Source organism: Oncorhynchus kisutch, linkage group LG29, assembly GCF_002021735.2.
Source record: "Oncorhynchus kisutch isolate 150728-3 linkage group LG29, Okis_V2, whole genome shotgun sequence".
Lineage (NCBI taxonomy): Eukaryota > Metazoa > Chordata > Actinopteri > Salmoniformes > Salmonidae > Oncorhynchus > Oncorhynchus kisutch.
In genome coordinates, this window is record NC_034202.2 from 2,540,757 (window position 1) to 2,564,653 (window position 23,897).

Consider the following 23,897-nt stretch of genomic DNA (forward strand, 5'->3'; position numbering starts at 1 on the left):
CGAGTTTTGCTACACTGCCCAGCGTGCCCATTCCAGAGTCTACCCGTCTCACGAGCTAACAACTCTAAAGAGAGGAATACCAAATTGTCTAATTTCCCTCAAATGAATTAGTTATTGTCACTATGGTTCAATGTGTGGCTCAGTGTGGTATTTTACTAAATAGGCTACATTTAATGACAATACAATTACCAGTCTAGCCTATCAAGGCTTTATAATCACTAGGCTATGTGATCCCATTTGTTTTTAATACCGCCTTTGAGCTTTTGGTGACAGCTACAGTAGACTAAACCAGGCACCCAATATAGATTATATTCATGTCTGTAATGTAGCAATTTCTGATTGAGTGTAACTCTGCCCTGGCTGGTTGCGCACGCAGAATTCAACCAAAGCGCGTCGTGTGGTCTGGCAGTTTCCCTCTGTTCTTCATCTCCTCCGTAACCCGCTGGTGAGAACGACTGACTATGGTTTCTGCCCCGAACGGGAATACACCAAGGAACAACACATCTTTGAGAATGAATGGATTATATGCCGGCCTCGGGGTCAGAAATGACCACCCACTCTCGGAGGAGCGCGCTGTAGGTTCAGGGTAGGCTGCGAAATTGATGTAGGCTAAAGCTTAAACAATTGGCATCCCAGCTTCGTCAATAACAGCTCGTGGGTACCGAACCATTCTAATTTCATTTTCTACCATAGTGCATTGAGGATATCAGTTATTTTTTTGCCGTTTATTTGGACATTTCCCCCTTTCTCGTTGCGCAGTTAAATGTCTCGGCTGAGACAGGATTCGCGTCATGCTCCGCGTCATGCTATTTATGGGATTTGTATATTCTTCTCCACGTAAAGACCAACAGCTCAGAGGCATATGAAAGAGATGTGACACGGATTCCACACATCGAAGGAGGGGGCTGCTCAGGGAAGAATATGAAAAAGCAAGACATTGGAGAGACCATCCATTTTGTGTCTGGAGAAGATTTTGAGGAAGGGGACACTGGGATAGGCATAATTATAGAAACAGGAGCCTCTGAATATACATTCATCGACATGGGAGCACCCAGCTGTGAAAATACATGTTGGGCCTATTAATTGTATGATTACAATGACTAGGCCTATATGATAATGGCTGGATCACATCCAATAAAACATAATTACATTTGATTCCATTTTGTCAGGAAAAATACAATAGGATAAGATGACCCAGAAATCGTGATGACCCTGTCATCCACCAGTGCCTTCAGCTTCATGTTATAATGTGGAGTGGCTGCGGGAGAATATAAACTAAATTGTACATAAATATCCCCGATTTGTAGGCCTATGGGATTTTATCATAGACTAGGCCTATTTCATAATGTAACAACTTCCTTTTGCATATTTATTTCAAGGCAAACGTTGAATTATTTTCTGTTGGGGGCGTATCCATTCCAAGTGTCAAATGAAATGAATATCGACATTGGAGTTTGACATTAAAGGGAGCAACCTCGATATAATTGAGACTAATGTTACAATCCAAGGAAACATCCCATGGCACACATAAAATAAGTAGGTCTATAGCTGTCATATGAACAAATGGCCTCCCAATGCTCAAGTGAATGATGGTCTTTATTCCCAATGTTATTTGTACACCCTCCACTAATTTCTGGATTCAAAATGTATCACCCCGAATGGAAACCATATGTGGCCCACTTGATTTGAAACAAGTATTTTTTTTCCTCCCATTGCTGAACATGTTTTTCAAATGCAGAAAATAGTCTTACAGTCAGGTGCGATAAGCTTTTTTGATGCTTATAGTCAGATTTTTTGTGAGTGACATTAACAGAGGTGGAATTGATGACACATATCTTGACACCGTTGTTGTACTCCGGGGATATTGCACGGTACAAGCCAGGAGCACTACAAGAGTCACTGGAAATTAGACACAATTCAAGTGCAAGTTCAAGTTTTTGTCTGTTTCGCTCAAAATGTGGAGAGTTGTATTGTAGGAGTGCCTCACGACAGAAGAAGAACAAGAAAGGGAGATGAATCCGAGAAGGTGATGATGATGCTGGATACACAGGTAACAAAAACTTTATAGTTTGCATTAAGTTATTGATGACAAAGGTGATTGTCTTTTCATCTGTAGATCTAGGCTACCTGGACAGACATTAAAGAGAAAATAACATTTGTCACCAAAACATATCAATGTATGGTCTGATTTGCTATTTAATCACTATTTATTTGCTTTATCACGATGAATGCAAAAACAGCATTCAGAGTACAAACGAATATAAACAACTTGGATGTAGTTGCTAGAATGTTTTGGAATAGATTATGATAATAATTCACTATTCAAATAACCACCCCAGGCAGGGGGATGCTCTTTGTATGGACTTTACAAAAGAGATTAGGGCCTGTGACAAGGCAGATTATGGCTAGTCATGTCCAGCATGGGGGATGTCACAAAACTATGATTCCTAAAAGACGTGTCCAGAGATTTGGTCAACTTCATCAGGGTCAGCTATACAATATGGACCACTTGTTCATGTCCTCATTGCATGTAGTGCAACAAGACCAGGGGTTGGAACCAAATAATCATTTTCACTGGAAAGCAACTTTCACTGGAGACGTGGAGACGGGGGCGCATGGCATGTGCCCCCCCCCCCCCCCGCCTCACAAATGTTATCATTGCAATGTGATACAAAGAGTGGGTGTAGACCTTACAGTGATATGCTTACTTACAAGCTCTTAACCAACAATGGTTTAAGAAGTGTTAAGTGAAAAATTGAAAATAAATGTAACAAATAATTCAATAGCAGCAGTAAAATAACAATAGCGAGGCAATATACAGGGGATACCGGTACAGAGTTGTCGTGTCTTTGGCTATGCCGGATTAAGTGATATGACATGCTATTCTATAAAATCCTTTCTCTGTAATTAATATTACCTGATCGAGCTAATCATGTAAATGTAATTAACTAGAAACTCGGGGCACCACAAAATAATATTTATAGAGCAGTTATCTTCCGAATAAACTCTTAAAGACCTAGTAATATTTTACATCAATAGCAGTCAATATTAATCGTCACCTTATTTCAGTCTCATCTGAAAGTTGTAAATTCTTCACAAACCCTGGCTAACAAGTTGAATAAGCAATTTCAAAATTGGGTTTAATGATTTATTTACTAAATACCTCATTAATCACACAGAATTACATATACATAGAATGAATCATACCTTGATTACAAATTATGTCATAAAGGAAAACGTCCCGAGCGGACGGAACAGATATGACAGCTGGTTACACAAAGAAAAGGGGGCTGGGTGTGAGTGAAAGAGCGGGAAGACTGAAGAACAAAGGGAGAAGCGATGTCTCTATCGGGCTGTAGGCAGCTACTCTATCGTAAAATACAGAATCTTATGCATTCTAAATTACCGCCCATTTGGAAAAGGAAAATGCAATAAATATTTACTCTGAGCTGCGCTTCAGTAGGTTGGTGGTAGATGGAATGCTGTGTTGCCTTTGTCCTTTGAAGAGTGTCTCTGGTGGTGAACGGGAAACATTGTAGTGTCGTCGTTGTGTGGTAGATGGGATACTCGGGCCGTCCTTTCCTAGCCCACGTTTACAGGGGCCTCTGCTAAATCAACGGCTAGGAGGTATCACTTCTGTTGTGAATAAGAGTTCAAAGTTCATACCATTCGCAACTAAAGCTCACGCTGAGGTTGGCTTAGTTCTGTAGTTGACATGTTAGTCCTTTTAAATGTATGGACTGTCGTCCTATCGTCCTCGGAACAGGAGGTTACATTTTCGTCAAGGGCTTATATAGTGGAAGGAGAAAAGGGTGTGTTTCATAGTTTATAACCCATGTCTCTTCACAGGGGCAGGCCACTGATTGAGCAGAGCCCTAACCTTATGAAAACCCAAATCTCTCATTTGGAAGCTAAAATTTAATTTAATCTTTTCACAAATAATTTATATTTAAACATTTGAATAGCACAACAATTCCATGTGAATCTGATAACTATAATGTGTAGACTATAATGTGTAGACTCCCAGATACAGTTTATGTCATCCTGCCATCAGTCCTAATGTCTCAGATGACAACCGAACTGACATCATATTCATTAAGTACCAATGCATATTTTCAACTGGTTCTATTACCGAAATATGGTTCCTTTCCATCCACTTGTTTGATGTTCCCAGACTCTCTATGTTTAACAAAGGCTATTCAAGAGTCACTGTGTAGAGTCAAGAGAGAGAGGGGGGAAAGGTATTTATGGGGGGGTCATAAACCTTACCCACAGGCCAACGTCATGACAGAGTCAATGTGCGGTAATTGAAGTAATATGTATATGTAGGTAGAGTTAAAGTGACTATACATAGATAATAAACAGAGAGTAGCAGCAGCTTAAAAGAGGGGTCTGGGTAGGCCTTTGATTAGCTGTTCAGGAGTCTTATGGCTTGGGGGTAGAAGCTGTTATGAAGCATTTTGGACCTAGACTTGGCGCTCCGGTACCGCTTACCATGCGGTAGCAGAGAGAACAGTCTATGACTAGGGTGGCTGGAGTCTTTGACAATTTTCAGGGCCTTCCTCTGACACCACCTGGTATAGAGGTCCAGGATGGCAGGAAGCTTGGCCCCAGTGATGTACTGGGCCGTACGCACTACCCTCTGTAGCGCCTTCCGGTCAGTTGCCATACCAGGTAGTGATGTAACCAGTCAGGATGCTCTCGATGGTGCAGCTGTAGAACCTTTTGAGGATCTGAGGACCCATGCCAAATCTTTTCAGTCTCCTGAGGGGAATAGGTTTTGTCGTGCCCTCTTCACGACTGTCTTGGTGTGTTTGGACCATGTTAGTTTGTTGGTTATGTGGACACCAAGGAACTTGAAGCTCTCAACATGCGCCACTACAGCCCTGTCGATAAACATGGGTGCGTGCTCAGTCCTCCTTTTCCTGTAGTCCGCAATCAACTCCTTTGTCTTGATCACGTTGAGGGAGAGGTTGTTGTCCTGGCACCACACGGCCAGGTCTCTGACCTCCTCCCTATATGCTGTCATTGTTGTCGGTGATCAGACCATTGTTGTATCATCAGCAAACTTGATGATGGTGTCGGAGTCATGAGTGAACAGGGAGTACAGGAGGAGACTGAGCACGCACCCCTGAGGGGCCCCAGTTTTGAGGATCAGTGTAGCGGATGTGTTGTTACCTACCCTTACCATCTGGGGGCGGCCCGTCAGGAGGTCCAGGATCCAGTTGCAGAAGGAGGTGTTTAGTCCCAGGGTCCTTAGCATAGTGATTAGCTTTGAGGGCACAATGGTGTTGAACGCTGAGCTGTAGTCAACGAACAGCATTCTCACGTAGGTGTTCCTTTTGTCCAGGTGGGAAAGGGCAGTGTTGAGTGCAATAGAGATTGCATCATCTGTGGATCTGTTGGGGTGGTATGCAGATTTGGAGTGGGTCTAGGGTTCCCGGGATAATGGTGTTGATGTCAGCCATGACCAGCCTTTCAAAGCACTTTATGGCTACAGACGTGAGTGCTATGGGTCGGTAGTCATTTACCTTAGTGTTCTTGGGCACAGGGACTATAGTGGTCTGCTTGAAACATGTTGGTATTAGTAAGTTAATATAAGTATTCTAAGTTAACTGCCACTTGATTCTCCACCCATGTATGCAGCCTACTCTATTTCATTGAGACCGCACATACTAGGCAAGCCTGAACTCTCATGCCAATATTAACACTACCAGTGAATGATACAAAGTTCCATCTTGAGAAGATAGGTAGAGCTACAGTAGCTACAGGACAGCAGCTTAAAGCCTGTCTGGGATCTGGGAATAATGGTAATTTCAATTATTCAACCACTGATTATATTTTTGCATAATATAATGTATTAATGTCCACCAAGGTAATTCTTTGTCATGCCTCATTTTAGGAGGATTAGGAGGCATAAAACACAAAAGGAGACATATTTGAATATGTTATTGTCTTGTGAACGCTGGCTGAATTCTGGTAAAGAGAATGTCTACAGATTCTCCCTTCGCCCTGTTTTTGTTTGCTTGGAAATGTTATCTGAAGAAACTGTGTAACCAAGCATGTATAGCTGCTAAGACATGCATTGCCATTAATTGGAAGGTTGGTTATCCTTCAAGAATGTCAAGTTATGTATCACTAGATTAGATTCTTTACAAGATTAAGTGTAAACTGGTTGACTTTCATAAAGTCTGGATGCCTTACAAGGAATACAGTACGACTAAAGGAGTCTGTATTGAAAACATGTCCATGTCAGTGGAGATACCGATTTAGGCTGTCTCTAGCTGCTGGGCTGCTCAGTCCTGGCCCTGGTGGATCTAACGTCCTGTGGGTTGTCCCTCTGGCCTTGGCCTAACACACTCAAAACCAATGAATGATTCATTAAGATCCTAAAGCTGAGTGTGGTGTATTGGATTGGGGCTCTGCAGGGTGGTGGACTCCTAGGGACAGGGCGACCCAGCTATATTGTGTGCAAGGAAAAAGAGCTCCACAGTACTATTAGGCCTATGAGATTAATTATATGGAGGATTTGCTGTTTCTGTGTGTTAATGTATATTTGAGGTGTATGTCTTTGTTGTTGTTATTTCCAAACCTTTCCCTTGGGAATAAAAAAGAAAAGAAAGGTGTGAACTGGGAAGTAAATTGTGTTGGAAGAGAGTTGAGTTATTGACTAGACTGGTGGGGGTCGGGCTTGCAGGCGGCTCGGTCTGGCTGAAATGTTTCATAGATGATGTCTTAATAAAGACAATCAAAAGCCCTTCTTACATCAGCTGGCATCTCAAAGTGCTGTACAGAAACCCAGCCTAAAACCCCAAACAGCAAGCAATGCAGGTGTAGAAGCACGGTGGCTAGGAAAAACTCCCTAGAAAGGCCAGAACCTAGGAAGAAACCTAGAGAGGAACCAGGCTATGTGGGGTGGCCAGTCCTCTTCTGGCTGTGCCGGGTGGAGATTATAACAGTAATGGACATGATTTGGAAAGGCACACACCTGTCTATATAAGGTCACACAGTTGACACTGCATGGCAGAGCAAAAACCAAGCCATGAGGTCAAAGGAATTGTCTGACACAGGATTGCGTTGAGGCACAGATCTGGGGAAGGGTACCAAAAAAAGCATTGACGGTCCCCAAGAACACAGTGGCCTCCATCATTCTTAAATGGAAGATGTTTGGAACCACCAAGTCTCTTCCTAGAGCTGGCCGCCCGGCCAAAATGAGCAATCGGGGGAGAAGAGCCTTGGTAAGGGAGATAACCAAGAACCCAATAGTCATTCTGACAGAGCTCCAGAGCTCCTCTGTGGAGATGGGAGAACCTTCCAGAAGGACAACGACCCGAAGCACACAGCCAAGACAACGCAGAAGTGGCTTCGGGGCAAGTCTCTGAATGTCTTTGAATGTCCTTGAGTGGCTCCCCATTCAACCCGACAGAGCTTGAGAGGATCTGCAGAGAACTCCCCAAATACAGGTGTGCCAAGCTTGTAGCGTCATACCCAAGAAGACTCGGCTGTAATCGCTGCCAAAGATGCTTCAACAAAGTACTGAGTAAAGGGGCTGAATACTTACGTTAATGTGATATTTCCGTTTTGCAAAAATGTATAGAAACCTGTTTTTGCTTTGTCATGATGGAGTATTGTGTGTAGATTGATGAGGGGGGAGGCGATTTAATCTATTTTAGAATAAGTCTGTAAAGTTACAAAATGTGGAAAAAGTCAAGGGTTCTGAATACTTTCCGAATGCACGGTATATGTTTCCTTTCTGCTCCTTTTTTAACTGTTTTTTTACATTTATCTCATTAAATGACTTCACCGATGAGGATAGAGCAGGCTAGTTGTTTACATGCCTGATTGACAGAAGAGTGTAGCCTATGGCGCAAGATACGACTGACATTTTGCAGTTTGGGAGAGATGCAAGAGAGGTTTGAGAAGGCTTGAATCGCTGGGCATCTTGTAATGACATCCATTAACTGAATTCGGTCCACAGAATTATTCCAAAGAGGAGTGGCTACTATGGAGGAACTTTGAATGTCCTTTGAGCTAGCTAGCTAACAAGCTTGTGTGTACAGACCGGCACCAGAATTAAAAACACTTCTTACCTTTTTTAATAAATGCAATGTGAAACTGATTGCTATGCCTATAGTAGCCTTAACTAGCATTGGAAAAGTGAAAAGTGAATCCATTCCATCTCTAGCTAAGACAGATTGAAATTTACTGGGGGGAGGGGTGGTCCAAAATAGGGGAAAGTTGTGCTGTGGGGAGGGTTGTGTGTTTTTTGGGGGGGAGGGCACAGGGGGCACAGGGGAGGGAATTGCATTTTTTCCCCTGGTTTATATCACTCTTCTGATCATATTTTCCCTATAAACAATGGCTTGACTTACTTTTTATATTACCCCAATAAAGTTGTGAAATGTTTGTGAAGGTTTGGTATGGTGTGGCTATTATTAAGCTTTAAGTACTGCAGGCCTATGATATGAAGGCAGTGTACCCGTGTGCTCCAACTGACTCTGACAGTTGAACTTAACGTGAGGAAGACTGTTTCAGGCCTACCAGAGTTACTCCTATAGTCAAACAATATAATGCGTATCATTATACATATTATCACAGGCCGGCTCATAGCCTGTGGCAAAAATGAGGAGACACGAACAGGTATCGGCCAATCAAAAAGGTTCTTTATTATAAACCAAAACTATTGACTTTAAACAAAGAAAAAGGAATGAGGTGTGAAAGTATCATAATGTAAGGTGTATGTAAAGTGCAGGGATGCGTGAATCTGTGTGTGTGAATATGACTGAGTGAAAACTACGTAAAACTACAAAGGAACAAACAAAACAGGATCATACCTGGAGGAGCAGAGAGAGTGGTTAGTGAAGCAGTTTAAATACCCTGAGCCCAGGTGGCTCCAATCACTAACGACCCTCCTCTGCCTGCAGGAGAAACCGCCACTGCAATGCAGGATCGAAAATGTATGAACCTTTACATCTGTATAGCCGTCTGACATAAAGAAATGCTTCATAGCCACTGGCATATCTCTGTCTCTCTGGGGTCTAAGCTTCTCTTCCTTTATATAGGCTTTATATATTGATTAAAATTGCTGACAGTGTAACGGTCTTGAGACGACAGACGCTGGGAGATGGGAAACAGGTACAGGGTGGGGATTTAATAATAAATATACATGAAACAAAGCAAAAACAGCGACTGGACAAGAGAAACAAAACAACATCAATGCAGACACGGGGATGAAACTGAGGAAGTGACAGATATAGGGGAGGCAATCAATGACGTGATGGAGTCCAGGTGAGTCCGCTGAGGCGCTGGTGCGTGTAACGATGGTGACAGATGTGCGTAATGATGAGCAACCTGGAGTGCCAGAGAGGGGGAGCTGGAGCAGACTTGACAGACAGCTGAACCGTGAGGTGGACAATTATTGTTTTAGGAAAGTAGCCCCCCCACAAAAAAAAAGTATAAAAATTGTACTTTCATTTAGCATTTCTGTAATGTGTCTGTATCTATGTAATTGTGTATGTATTTTTGTAAAAAATAGGGACCACAATGGAAAAAGTTATATACCCTTTGTTGGCAATGACAGAGGTCAAACATTTTCTGTAAGTCTTGACAAGGTTTTCACACACTGTCGCTGGTATTTTGGCCCATTCCTCCATGCAGATCTCCTCTAGAGCAGTGATGTTTTGGGGCTGTTGCTGGGCAACACGGACTTTCAACTCCCTCCAAAGATTTTCTATGGGGTTGAGATCTGGAGACTGGCTAGGCCACTCCAGGACCTTGAAATGCTTCTTACGAAGCCACTCCTTCATTGCCCGGGCGGTGTGTTTGGAATCATTGTCATGCTGAAAGACCCAGCCACGTTTCATCTTCAATGCCCTTGCTGATGGAAGGAGGTTTTCACTCAAAATCTTACGATACATGGCCCCATTCATTCATTCCTTTACACGGATCAGTCGTCCTGGTCCCTTTGCAGAAAAACAGCCCCAAAGCATGATGTTTCCACCCCCATGCTTCACAGTAGGTATGGTGTTCTTTGGATGCAACTCAGCATTCTTTGTCCTCCAAACACGACGAGTTGAGTTTTTACCAAAAAGTGGTTTCATCTGACCATATGACATTCTCCCAATCTTCTTCTGGATCATCCAAATGCTCTCTAGCAAACTTCAGATAGGCCTGGACATGTACTGGCTTAAGCAGGGGGACACGTCTGGCACTGCAGGATTTGAGTCCCTGGCGGCGTAATGTGTTACTGATGGTAGGCTTTGTTACTTTGGTCCCAGCTCTCTGCAGGTCATTCACTAGGTCCCCCCGTGTGGCTCTGGAATTTTTGCTCACCGTTCTTGTGATCATTTTGACCCCATGGGGTGAGATCTTGCGTGGAGCCCCAGATCGAGGGAGATTATCTGTGGTCTTGAATGTCTTCCATTTCCCAATAATTGCTCCCACTGTTGATTTCTTCAAACCAAGCTGCTTACCTATTGCAGATTCAGTCTTCCCAGTCTGGTACAGGTCTGCAATTTTGTTTCTGGTGTTTTTTGACAGCTCTTTGGTCTTGGTCATAGTGGAGTTTGGAGGGTGACTGTTTGAGGTTGTGGACAGGTGTCTTTTATACTGATAACAGGTTCAAACAGGTGCCATTAATACAGGTAACAAGTGGAGGACAGAGGAGCCTCTTAAAGAAGAAGTTACAGGTCTGTGAGAGCCAGAAATGTTGCTTGTTTGTAGGTGACCAAATACTTATTACCCACCATAATTTGCAAATAAATTCATAAAAAATCCTACAATGTGATTTCCTGGAGTTTTTTTCTCATTTTGTATGTCATAGTTGAAGTGTACCTATGATGAAAATTACAGGCCTCTCTCATCTTTTTAAGTGGGAGAACTTGCACAATTGGTGGCTGACTAAATACTTTTTTGCCCCACTGTATATATATATATATATATTTACAAGAATTAATCATTCCAACTCATGTGGGAGATGAGGAGAGGAATTCACATAAGAGCATTGGGACCATTCTCATCCTCATCCTCTCTTACTCCATCCATGTCATGTGATCTCTTGGCCACAAAGCCGTCCTGTTCCATTTCCCCTAAGGCATCCAGAATCCTTTGAGATTTCGCCTTCGGAGCCTCCGTTTGTTGCACGTGTTTGAGGACCGAAGAGGTGAGCACTGGGGGGCCGTGGGGTACAGTCGTTGTTTGTTGGTTTGTTTGTTCGACTCTGGTGGTGGCAGAAGGAGTGGCTGGTTGTGCTGTTCCAACTCTGGAGTTCCCCAACTCCAGTCCTGGAGAGCTACTACCGCACCAGTTTGACCATTTTGCTGATATGCAACTGTAACAACATGTACCTACAATGTAGTTGCACTTCTAACCTATTTAATTACTAAGGTTTTGGTCCATAATATAAAGTTAAATCCATAAATCCATCTATTCATAAGACATTTTGTTCCTGTGAGATTGTCAGCATATTCAACATTTTTTGTTACTGCCAGTAGAAGACTTTGGACTAATTGAACTCTCCCAGGTCTCACTCACTCGCTCCCTCTCTCTCTGTTTTGCCTAGTTACAGTGTATCCCTCCTTTGACTTATTTACTATTCTTAATGCATTAAACATTCGTCCGATTACTTTGGAGATCCTCAATGGCATTTTGCTCCGAGCTACCGTTCACCTAAATCTGCAAGACTTGTAGTTTATAGCCACAAGACATTAGCGGGTGCAGCACTGTGACATTGTATATACTGAGGCCTCAGTCAGTATGGTCAAGTGCATGTGTCTCCATAGCTAGACCCTTAACTTTAGCTTGTGGTGCTAATGCTAGGCTAACCTAGTGTGGGAACTGGGAAGCCATTTCAGTTTAGGTCTCTTTCTCTGGCAGTCTGAATCAGAGTGAATGGGCTGGAGAGAGTTGGACTTGCAAAGTTTTACTGGGCTTGAGCCAGGTCAATAAATAATAGACAAGAGAGTAGAGAGACAGATGCAGGCTTGGAATGTATCCGGAAGAGATCGATAGACAGACACTTTATAAATTTTTTAAAAGTTTATGTCCATAATTAGCTACACTTCTAATCTCTGTTTCTCACTGTTCTTGTGGTCTTGAAAGCCACACTCTGCAAGTCTCCTGTGACAACAAAAACATAAATGCAGTAATACTGTAGGTCTTTTGAATTTGAAACAATAAGACAGCTAATCACATTATTAAGGTATTTAGAAGTCATATTTTTCCAAATCAAGGGGTGTATTTCATTAGTTGAAATGAGTGGAAACCTTACAGACTTGAGCTCTTCCTGTTTATCTCCCCTTTAATATGATTTGGCTGATTGGAGATCAGTCTTATTGTGCGACCAAGCATGCCCATCTGCCGAGGACGGATCAGTCTCTGTGCAGCCAAAGTATTGTTGTGTGTGTGTGTGTGTGTATGTGCGTGCGTGCGTGTTAATGTGTGTGTGTGTGTGTTACGGGAAGCACTGTAGGACCACCACTTATAATGTTCTTGTAATTTGACACAAGAAGTGGAGATGAACTTGATGTTTGTGACCCTTTGTAAACTTTTGGTCATGAGAATTGTTCTCACAAATAGATACAGTATGTATGTTTGTATTTGTGAGTTTATTTTCTGATGATGTATATGTGGTTCTGTTACTAAAAGAATGTGCAGCAAAAATTCGGAATGGCAGCCTATATACCCTATAGTGTGACCATAAACTTTAGAGTAGCCGTCTGCCCTCTTTGGCCCCCTTGTGAGAGCGTTGCTATGCTAATAGGTTAGAGACAGCCAAGCCTGTGGACCTAAGCCTCCATTGGCAAACAGCCCAGCTCGGACCACTGTGGGAAAATGGGGAGTCCTCCAATTCCCTTAACTAGAACTCTACTCCCTGCCGCTGCACTGCCCATATTAGTGCTTTATAGGAGAAGACCTGAATTGAGAGCAAAAACCGGTAGCCTCAAGTAGCCTCAAAGGCTGTGCAGAGTTGCTGGATATTGGCTGGACTGGAACACGCTGTCGTACACAATGATCCAGTGGATCCAAAACATGCTCAATGGGTGGCATGTCTGGTGACTATGCAGGCCATGGATGAACTGGGATATTTTTAGCTTCCAGGATTTGTGTACAGATCCTTGTGACATGGGGCTGTGTAATATCATGCTAAAACGTTAAGTGATGGCGGTGGATGAATGGCATGACAATGGGCCTCAGGATCTCGTCACATTATCTCTGTGCATTCAAATGCCATCGATAAAATACAGTTGTGTTAGTTGTCCGTAGCTTATGCCTGCCCATACCATAACCTCACCACCACCATGGGGCACTCTGTTCACAACGTTAACATCAGCAAACCGGTCGCCCACATGACACCATACACGTGGTATGGGGTTGTGAGGCCGGTTGAGTGTACTGCCAAATTCTCTAAAACAATGGTGGAGGCGGCTTATGGTAGAGAAATTAACATTAAATTATCTGGCAACAGCGCTGGTGGACATTCCTGCAGTCAGCATGCCAATTGCACACTCTCAACTTGAGCCATCTGTGGCATTGTGTTGTATGACAAAACTGCACATTTTAGAGTGGCCTTTTATTGTCCTCAGCACAAGTTGCACCTATGTAATGGTCATGCTGTTTAATCAGCTTCTTGATATGCCACACCTGTCAGATGGATTAATTATCTTGAAACATGTGACCAACACTTTACATGTGGAGTTTATATTTTTGTTCAGTATAACATATATTATATATATATTATATACATATTATGTTTTATATAGCATTCTTAGGGTTCCACAAATGTTGTTTTTAGTTTTGTAGGTTATAGATAGGCACTAAGCATAATTTCTAGAAGTTAACCATCCCCATATTTTATATTGTGTTGGTATACATGAGGAAGAAGATGCTTCAGGTTTTGGTGTGAGTTGGACAATGCATTGGAACCAGCTGTGATAGAGAGCTGTGTTACCGAACGTGTCCAGTAGGTGTCTCTGTCACTCCTGTGAATTGTTGGCCTGCCCAGCTGTTTACAGTGCAAGCTGGTCTTTCCCAGATGTTTTTGCTCTGCGCTGGGCCTTGTATTCAGGGAGTTCTGTTAAACGAACAGGAAAGGAAAGGTACAGATGTAGGATCTTAATTGGATCACCCTGTTGCAGGAGAATGTAGGACATTTAAAACGTGTAGTGTATTTGAGGTTTAAAAAGGAATTCTGAAGTTTGTCATTTCCATTTAGAAATTTCAGACTTGATTATAATTAATGAAAAATGTATCAACCCCTACAAAAATATCCATTAATTATAATCCACGTAATATTTCACATTTCCTTTTGCTGCTGGATAATATTAAGGTCCCACATGTTCACAGGACATGAAACCTTTGTGAAATCAAAGCAGAAAAGACATGACTAATTGTAAGATAATCAATATGTTTAATGAACATCCATGCTTTTCCCTGTATTATGGCGATTTCCTAAAAACAATGTTATAGTGATTCATTATAATTTGTACATTGCGTACATTTCTGCATTCCCTCTCAATGGTCACAGAGAACACACCACATTTTCAATTCTAACGCATAGAAAGCAGTTTATTTATCAATGTGCACCCAATTGTGATAAGCATCAATTAACCAAACAGTCGAAAGTGAACAGCCAATATGGCCGCCAAACCACCAGCCCACAAATCACATGACATGGATTTGAATTGGAATATCCTAGTCTTTACTCATTGTTATTCTATAGCGTCAGCTCCGCTAGGAATAGGGCCTGACAATCAGCTGTGCTTTATGGGAAATCACATGACACACTGCCCTCAACAATCAGATCATCAACTCCCCCAACCAACCATTATTGGGGATGATGTCACAAAGAGCCAGTCACCCACCTTCCCATAATTCCCCTCGTCTCTCTCTCATACTAATGAACAACAATGTGAATATGATCTAATTACCACCAATGTAGCTGATGAGCAACCACAAACCACGAGCAACACTTGCAGTTCAATGGCCAATGGCCTCCCACAATGTTGTCATTCCGTCCGTTACACTCGGCTGTAAATGTGGTTTCTCGTAGCCACTCAAGGTCAACTTGTTGAGACCTTTGCTCATGTTCTTTTTTCCACCTCCATCGGCAGACAAAGGAGTGTATTCACAAAGAACAGGAGGGCAGGTAAATGCCACTCCCTTTGGCAAGGGGACAATACGAGGGGTTGAATAGAGTTTCTCTCAGTTTGGGTCTGGCCTCTGGTCACCAGCCTAAGGTCACTCTGTCAAAATGTGAGGGCACACTAGGCTTTGTTTGTGCCTGGGTGTTGTGCCTGGTGTGTAATGGGAAGAATGTGTTGTGTCATCACCGTATAGGCTAGTAGCGAGAGTGGCCTAAAGCTGAAATGGGTTCTTGTTTTGTAGCCCTCCATAGAGTTAAGGCTAGTTTTGGCCTAGTCAATAATGGGCATAATGGGATAATGAACCAATGCAAACAAATACACTGAGTGTGTTTGATTGGTTTGGTTTGGCTTGAACGTGGTGTACAGAATAGTTCTGTCACTGTTGATATCTATACACTCACAAACAGACATTATTATGCACACACCGCTCACTCACAGTGATTAACCTTCATATCAATCACAGATCAAGCACACACGCTCTCTCTCTCTCTCTCTCTCTCTCTCTCTCTTACTTATTTCAATCCTCTTTCCTTCACATCTCTTACTATTACTTCCTGGCAATAACCCAAACCTTTATCCCACTAAGTGTTTAATTTGACATCCTTTTCTCAAGCCGCTAACCTTGGTTCACCTGGCTTTGTCGTTCTTTAGCTTACCCGACCTAACAAAGACCTATTTAGTTAGTAGTTAGTACTTCATTTGAGGTAACTATACCTACAGTGGTAGAGCCCACTTCTGACACCAACTGTTACGTTCTTAGATATATGGAAGAGGCAAAGAGACGCCAGTCAAGGTAACATGTTTACTGAGAAGATCATGTACCAACTACCACTTAATATTACTATCCAAGATATTCACTATCACTGTACTGGGTCTATTATATAATATTGGTATTTGGGATTTATCCAGACCTCTCCAAGACCCCCCCCCTCCCCCCCATTGTGTTTGCTGTGAAAGCCGACAATGGATCTGTCAGTGGTTGGCTAAGAAAAGATTAGCAGAGGGAAATGAAGGCTGAGGTGAAAGAGGGAGGATATCTGCTGTTCTTGTCCAAAGGCCACCCTGTTTCACTATAGTACATAATGTTTCAGAGACTAAGAACATGTACATCAAGATCATTGAAACACGTCCAGCCATGCAGATTCATCCTGATAGATATATCATAAAAAATGCACCTGTGAGACTGTGCCAGACCTGGCAATAAGGCTCAAGTCTTTGAGCATGAACCAGAGTCAAGAAATCAATCAAATGTATTTATAAAGCCCTTTTTCCATCAGCTGATTTCACAAAGTGCTGTACAGAAACCCAGCCTAAAACCCCAAACATCAAGCAATGCAGGTGTAGAAGCACGGTGGCTAGGAAAAACTCCCTAGAAAGGCCAAAACCTAGGAGACAACCTAGAGAGGAGCTAGGCTATGAGGGGTGGCCAGTCCTCTTCTGGCTGTGCCTGATGGAGATTATAACAGAACATGGCCAAGATGTTCAAACGTTCATAGATGACCAGCAGGGTCAGATGGTTGTAGAGAGTGCAACAGGTCAGCACCTCAGGAGTAAATGTCGTTTGGTCTTTCATAGCTGGGCATTCAGAGTTAGAGACAGCAGGTGCAGTAGAGAGAGAGTCTAAAACATCAGGTCCGGGACAAGGTAGCACATCCGGTGAACAGGTCAGGGTTCCATAGCCGCAGGCAGAACAGTTGAAACTGGAGCAGCAGCATGACCAGGTGGACTAGGGACATCAAGGAGTCATCAGGCCAGGTAGTCCTGAGGCATGGTCCTATGGCTCAGGTTCTCAGAGAGAAAGAGTGAGAGAAAGAGAGAGAGAGAGAATTAGAGCATACTTAAATTCACACAAGACACCGGAAAAGACAGGAGAGATACTCCAGATATAACAGACTGACCCTTGCCACCCGACACATAAACTATTTCAGAATAAATACTGGAGGCTGAGACAGGAGGGGTCGGGAGACACTGTGGCCTGGACAGGGCCAAACAGGCAGGATATAACCCACCCACTTTACCAAAGCAAAGCCCCCACACCACGGGAGGGATATCTTCAACCATCAACCTACTACCCTGAGACAAGGCCGAGTATAGCCCACCAAGATCTCCCCCACGGCACCAACCCGAGGGGGCACCAACCCAGACAGGAAGATCACAATAGTGACTCAACCCACTCAAGTGATGCTGTGTAAGTGGACCTATCGCATTATAATCTCTATGGATGTACCCTGTGACCTCTTTAGGTCATCTTTGGTGTATTTTAGAACATCCTTTGAATTCATACAAAATGGTCAAAATGGTTGTCCTCTGACCTGTGTTCATATTTAACCCAGCCCCACCTGGACTGTCCCAATAATCTGAGAATGGCATGGGGTCTGTGTGGGGGATACCTTTAGATGGTTCAGCCCATTTATTGACCCTCTGGGAACTGGAAGAAAGGAAAAACCTGCACTCACTGAAATATTCTTTAAGTTTTAATGTATTTTTTTAGCAGCAGAGGTCAGAACAAACAGATGCATTTTGGCGGCAGCTGGTCCACGTGTGTTTCTTGATCTTAAAGATGTCCGTGGCCCTAGAAGGACTTTCTACAGGAAAGCAAACCAATTAAACTATCACGGTTGAGGTAAGACCCAGATGCAGACAACGTCAAATTAACAACAGGTTATTAGTCCAACAGGGGCAGGCTAAAGACAGGGCAATGCAGGCAGGGGCCAGTAATCCAGATAATCAATCAACAATCAAGAAACAGGAACAGAGTGTAAAACGATAGTAGGCTTGACAAAACAAAGCGAACTGGCAACGGACAAACAGAGAACACAGGTATATATACACAGTGGATAATGGGGAAGATGGGCGATATCTGGAGGGGGGTGGAGACAATCACAAATACAGGTGAAACAGATCAGGGTGTGACAAAACCCAGATCGTATCAAACACACTGCAGATATTTGGTTTCAGAGAAGTTAAAAAAACACCTGGCTTACGTAAATGACTGACTTATAGTTGGGAGTGTCTTGCCCAGACTCCAGGTGTTACAAGCTTCTTGGCTTCCTCTCTATTTATTACACCAAGAGTGATTCCATGAGACAGCTGGTTCCCTGTAACATCTTGTTTCCCCCTTAGATCTGATCACCCATGGACAAGAAGTGGATTTGGATGGAGGAGGGTGCTTTTTTTTATACAGCTGCCTTTGATTTGTTAAATTGTATTTGATGAGAGTGGTTTCTAAAACCCAATTTTAGCTCCATTACGATGAAGGACAGCACTGCTGAAAATAACACAGTCTGATGGGGTGCTTTTCCCTCCCTCCCCCACTATTGCATAAGAGATGGGTAATGGGAAATTAAATTGGACTCAAATGAATTGGAGAGAGGGTTCAATTTGGGTTTGGGGACAGGGTGAGGGCTTTCAAGCATGCACACACACACAACCTAGAAATAGCAGCCTCGTGTGCAAGGCCCTCTACATTTTTTGCACTAGTATCACAACAGTCAGGTAAGAGGGGCTGCTGGTGTATAGGGAATATGGTATAGTGTGGCATGTACAGTGCATTCGGAGAGTATTCGGACCCCTTGACTTTTCCACATTTTGTTACGTTTATTCATCGATCTACACACAGAAACCGTTCAAGACGAAGCAAAAACAGGTTTTAAGATATTTGTTCACATTTCTAAAACAGAAAAACAGAAATAACTTATTTACATAAGTATTCAGACCCTTTGCTCTGTGATTTGATCTCTGATGCATCCTGTTTCCATTGGTCATCCTTGAGATGTTTCTACAACTTGATTGTAGTTGACCTGTGGTAAATTCAAATGATTGGACATGATTTTATAAAGCACACACCTGTCTATATAAGGTCCCACAGTTGACAGTGCATGTCAGAGCAAAAAACAAGCCATGAGGTTGAAGGAATTATCTGTAGTGTTCCGAGACAGGATTGTGTCGAGGCACAGATCTGGGGAAGGGTACCAAAACATTTTTGCAGCATTGACTGGCCCCAAATACACAGTGGCCTTAATCATTCTTAAATGGAAGAGTTTGGAACCACCAAGACTCTTCCAAGAGCTAGCCGCCCGGCCAAACTGAGCAATCGGGGGAACCTAATGGTCACTCTGACAGAGCTCCAGAGGTCCTCTGTGGAGAAGAGAGAAACTTTCAGAAGGACAACCATCTCTGCAGAACTCCACCAATCATGCCTTTACGGTAGAGGGGCCAGACAGAAGCCATTCCTCAGTAAAATGAACATGACAGCCCGCTTGGAGTTTCCCAAAAGGCTTCTAAAGGACTCTCAGATCATGAGAAACAAAATTCTCTGGTCTGATGAAACCAAGATTGAACTCTTTGGCCTGAATGCCAAGTGTCATGTCTGGAGGAAACCTGGCACCATCCCTACGGTGAAGCATGGTGGTGGCAGCATTATGCTGTGGGGATGTTTTTCAGCAGCAGAGACTGGGAGACTAGTCAGGATCGAGGGAAAGATGAACGGAGCAAAGTACAGAGAGATTCATGATTTAAACCTACTCCAGATTACCCATGACCTCAGACTGGGACGAAGGTTCTCCTTCCAACAGGACAATGTTGAAGCCAAGCCAAATCAGGAGTGGCTGCGGGACAAGTCTCTGAATGTCCTTGAGTGTCCCAGCCAGAGTCCGGACTTGAACCCGATCGAACATCTCTGGAGATACCTGAAAATAGCTGTGCAGCGATGCTCTCCATCCAACATGACAGAGCTTGAAAGGATCTGCAGAGAAAAATGGGAGAAACTCCCCAAATACAGGTGTGCCAAGCTTGTAGAGTCATATCCAAGAAGACTGGAGGCTGAAATCGCTGCCAAAGGTGCTTCAACAAAGTACTGAGTAAAGGGTCTGAATACTTATGTAAATATGATATTTCCGTTGGTTTTTTATACATTTGCAAAAAAAAATATCTTGTCATTATGGGATATGAAAACTATTTCAATCAATTTTATTATAATGCTATAACGTAATAAAATTTGGGAAAAGTGAAGAGGTCTGAAAACTTTCATATATTTATATATTATATATTTATCATTATTATATTTTTTATTTTTGTCATTTTTATTAGAAGTACGAGGTGTCCTCATGTGTAGGTATTGGTAAGGAAAACATTGTTCTCTTGTGCGTATGACCACAAACGTCTCTAATGCAGCAATGTGTCAATGATTGAGTGTCTTTTTATTGGCATATCAAGAGATCTGTAGCTTTTTCCACTATCACGTTCACTCTTAACTTGTTATTTCTGATTTGACGCAACACAAGTTTTATAAACATTTGAGGAAATCACGTCTTATTTTTGAAAATGTTCCAGTAGTTACTTTTTCTCAGAAAAACTATTTCCATAATTCCTCTGCATTTCCTAGTCCAAAAGCCCATCTGGCTCAGCTATAGTAACAGCCATAGCTATAGTTCATGGATGTGGTGTCCCAGAGATAAGAGGAGGGAATGGTGGTCTGGATTGTTGTCTTCCCGGTGTTGAGTCCTTATCAGCTTCAGTGTCATTACTCAGAAGTCTCTGTAGTCTATCTCCAGTATCTCCTTTACTGATCAGCACCTTTTTAATGAGGACCAAGAGGGGGAGAGAGGGAGGAGGGGGAGAGGGAGTACAGGGGGAAGTCTATTTATCGGTGACCTCTGCTGTAGGAACATTCAGATATATGTGTGTGTGTGTGTGTGTGTGTGTGTGTGTGTGTGTGTGTGAGAGAGAGAGAAATAGAGAAATAGAGGGAAATAGAAAGAGTGGGATGTCTGTATTGGATTCACCAGTGTGACTTAGTGAGTGTATTTTACAGTGTTGAACTTGAGTTCAAAAGATCATGAGTTTTTGTCTATGTGAATGAGGATGTTATAATGAATGTGTATGTGTGTGTGACTGTGAGAATGTGTATTTGTCCTCACATGGAGAGATATAACCTACATTACATATACATTCTATATACTGTACTTTGGCATACAATTACGCTAAAAACAGAACTCTCAAGACACCCTAATAGTCCAGAGTGCAGAGCCACATTTCTGTCATGACTGGCATTTGGCTAATTTCAATCCTATTACTGTAGCAACTCCATTTGATGTTATACAACAGTGAAGAATGTTACTGTACCTCTGTCCCTATGCTTCAAAGTGTAGCCTAGATCTAATTTGATAATTATAGAGGCAATGCACCTGATTGTATCTAGAAAGGGACTGGTGAATATGAGGGTCGCCTGGTTAATTGGCTGTCCTGTATTACCTTGTTTGACCGGTATTTATATGAGTTATTATCATTCATCCTATTAAGAGAGAGAGAAATAGGGAGAGATTCAGAGAGAGAGATAAATGGCAGTTAGACATGGGTGGTGTGGGTCCCCTACACACTTAGAAAAAGGGGTTATTTGGCTGTTTCAATAGGAGAACCCTTTTTTGTTCCAGGGAGAAACCTTTTTAGTTCCAGGGAGAACCCTTTTTGGATCCACCTGAAACCAAAAAGAGTTCTTCAGAGGGTTATCCTATTGGAACAGCTGAAGAACCCTTTAAGGTTGTAAATATCACCTTTTTTTCTAAGAGTGTGCAATAGTGGGTAAGGGAACAGTTTAGGCCAGGGCATGAAGCAGGAGAGATGCTTTGCATTTCAAAGCTGCTGAGCTATGCCTGGAGTCCTTTCTATTTGAGTAGCTGTGTAATTAATTAGAAAAGAGGTGACACGGCGAGAAATGCTCTTCCATTGCCATTTCCTACACTGTACAACTATGTCTGTACTCTTTGGAATGGTTTCCCAGATGAAAATTAAGAATCTCCATTGAAAGTGGTTTTTAGTCCAGGAATGAATCTGTCTTAATCTGCGTTTGGGAACCTGGCTTTTTGTGTAAGCTATTTTCAAATACATTTCTCTCATCTGTAACGCAACACTGGTGTCTGACGAGCAGAAGATAAGAGGAAATCTCTGCTTCGTCCGTCGGTGATGGCTAAGGTTGATAGCCCCGGCCCACACTATTATATAACATGCTTGAGAATCTTTGGTTACAAGCTACCCTCAAGTAGCACACAAGCTATTTCAGATCCACTTATCATTTTATATTCTGGGATCACAAAAAAGCCAGACCAACTAATAAAATGGCATCCCATAATTTGTTTCTGAACCTTACCTGCAGGTTAACGTCGAAAATGCCGAAGAGTCAAAATATAGGAAATAATAAGCTTCCACAGAGCAGTGGTGGAAAAAGTACCCAAATCTCATATTGAGTAAAAGTAAAGATTTATTTATTTTATTTATTTCACCTTTATTTAACCAGGTAGGCAAGTTGAGAACACCTTTATTTAACCAGGTAGGCTAGTTGAGAACACCTTTATTTAACCAGGTAGGCTAGTTGAGAACACCTTTATTTAACCAGGTAGGCAAGTTGAGAACACCTTTATTTAACCAGGTAGGCTAGTTGAGAACACCTTTATTTAACCAGGTAGGCTAGTTGAGAACACCTTTATTTAACCAGGTAGGCTAGTTGAGAACACCTTTATTTAACCAGGTAGGCAAGTTGAGAACACCTTTATTTAACCAGGTAGGCTTGTTGAGAACACCTTTATTTAACCAGGTAGGCAAGTTGAGAACACCTTTATTTAACCAGGTAGGCTTGTTGAGAACACCTTTATTTAACCAGGTAGGCAAGTTGAGAACACCTTTATTTAACCAGGTAGGCTTGTTGAGAACACCTTTATTTAACCAGGTAGGCAAGTTGAGAACACCTTTATTTAACCAGGTAGGCAAGTTGAGAACACCTTTATTTAACCAGGTAGGCTTGTTGAGAACACCTTTATTTAACCAGGTAGGCAAGTTGAGAACACCTTTATTTAACCAGGTAGGCTAGTTGAGAACACCTTTATTTAACCAGGTAGGCAAGTTGAGAACACCTTTATTTAACCAGGTAGGCTAGTTGAGAACACCTTTATTTAACCAGGTAGGCTAGTTGAGAACACCTTTATTTAACCAGGTAGGCTAGTTGAGAACACCTTTATTTAACCAGGTAGGCTAGTTGAGAACACCTTTATTTAACCAGGTAGGCTAGTTGAGAACACCTTTATTTAACCAGGTAGGCAAGTTGAGAACACCTTTATTTAACCAGGTAGGCTAGTTGAGAACACCTTTATTTAACCAGGTAGGCTAGTTGAGAACACCTTTATTTAACCAGGTAGGCTAGTTGAGAACACCTTTATTTAACCAGGTAGGCAAGTTGAGAACACCTTTATTTAACCAGGTAGGCTAGTTGAGAACACCTTTATTTAACCAGGTAGGCTAGTTGAGAACACCTTTATTTAACCAGGTAGGCTAGTTGAGAACACCTTTATTTAACCAGGTAGGCCAGTTGAGAACACCTTTATTTAACCAGGTAGGCTAGTTGAGAACACCTTTATTTAACCAGGTAGGCTAGTTGAGAACACCTTTATTTAACCAGGTAGGCTAGTTGAGAACACCTTTATTTAACCAGGTAGGCTAGTTGAGAACACCTTTATTTATCCAGGTAGGCTAGTTGAGAACACCTTTATTTAACCAGGTAGGCTAGTTGAGAACACCTTTATTTAACCAGGTAGGCTAGTTGAGAACACCTTTATTTAACCACGTAGGCTAGTTGAGAACACCTTTATTTAACCAGGTAGGCAAGTTGAGAACAAGTTCTCATTTGCAACTGCGACCTGGCCAAGATAAAGCAAAGCAGTTCGACACATACAACAACACAGAGTTACACATGGAGTAAAACAAACA

At 42.4% G+C, this 23,897-nt stretch overlaps 1 protein-coding gene across 2 annotated transcripts in view; it reads left to right on the forward strand.

Annotated features, from left to right (window-relative positions):
- Positions 1–379: 379 nt before the first annotated feature.
- Positions 380–23,897, forward strand: part of LOC109873521 (ral guanine nucleotide dissociation stimulator-like) — a 131,231-nt gene continuing 107,713 nt past the window's right edge. Inside the window, exon 1 of one of the 2 annotated variants that reach the window (XM_031809021.1) lies at positions 380–2,050. In XM_031809021.1, coding sequence (XP_031664881.1) covers positions 2,030–2,050 — 21 coding nt within the window. In that variant the 5' untranslated portion in view covers positions 380–2,029. The remainder of the gene's footprint in view (positions 2,051–23,897) is intronic. The other variant, XM_031809022.1, reaches the window with a different exon arrangement.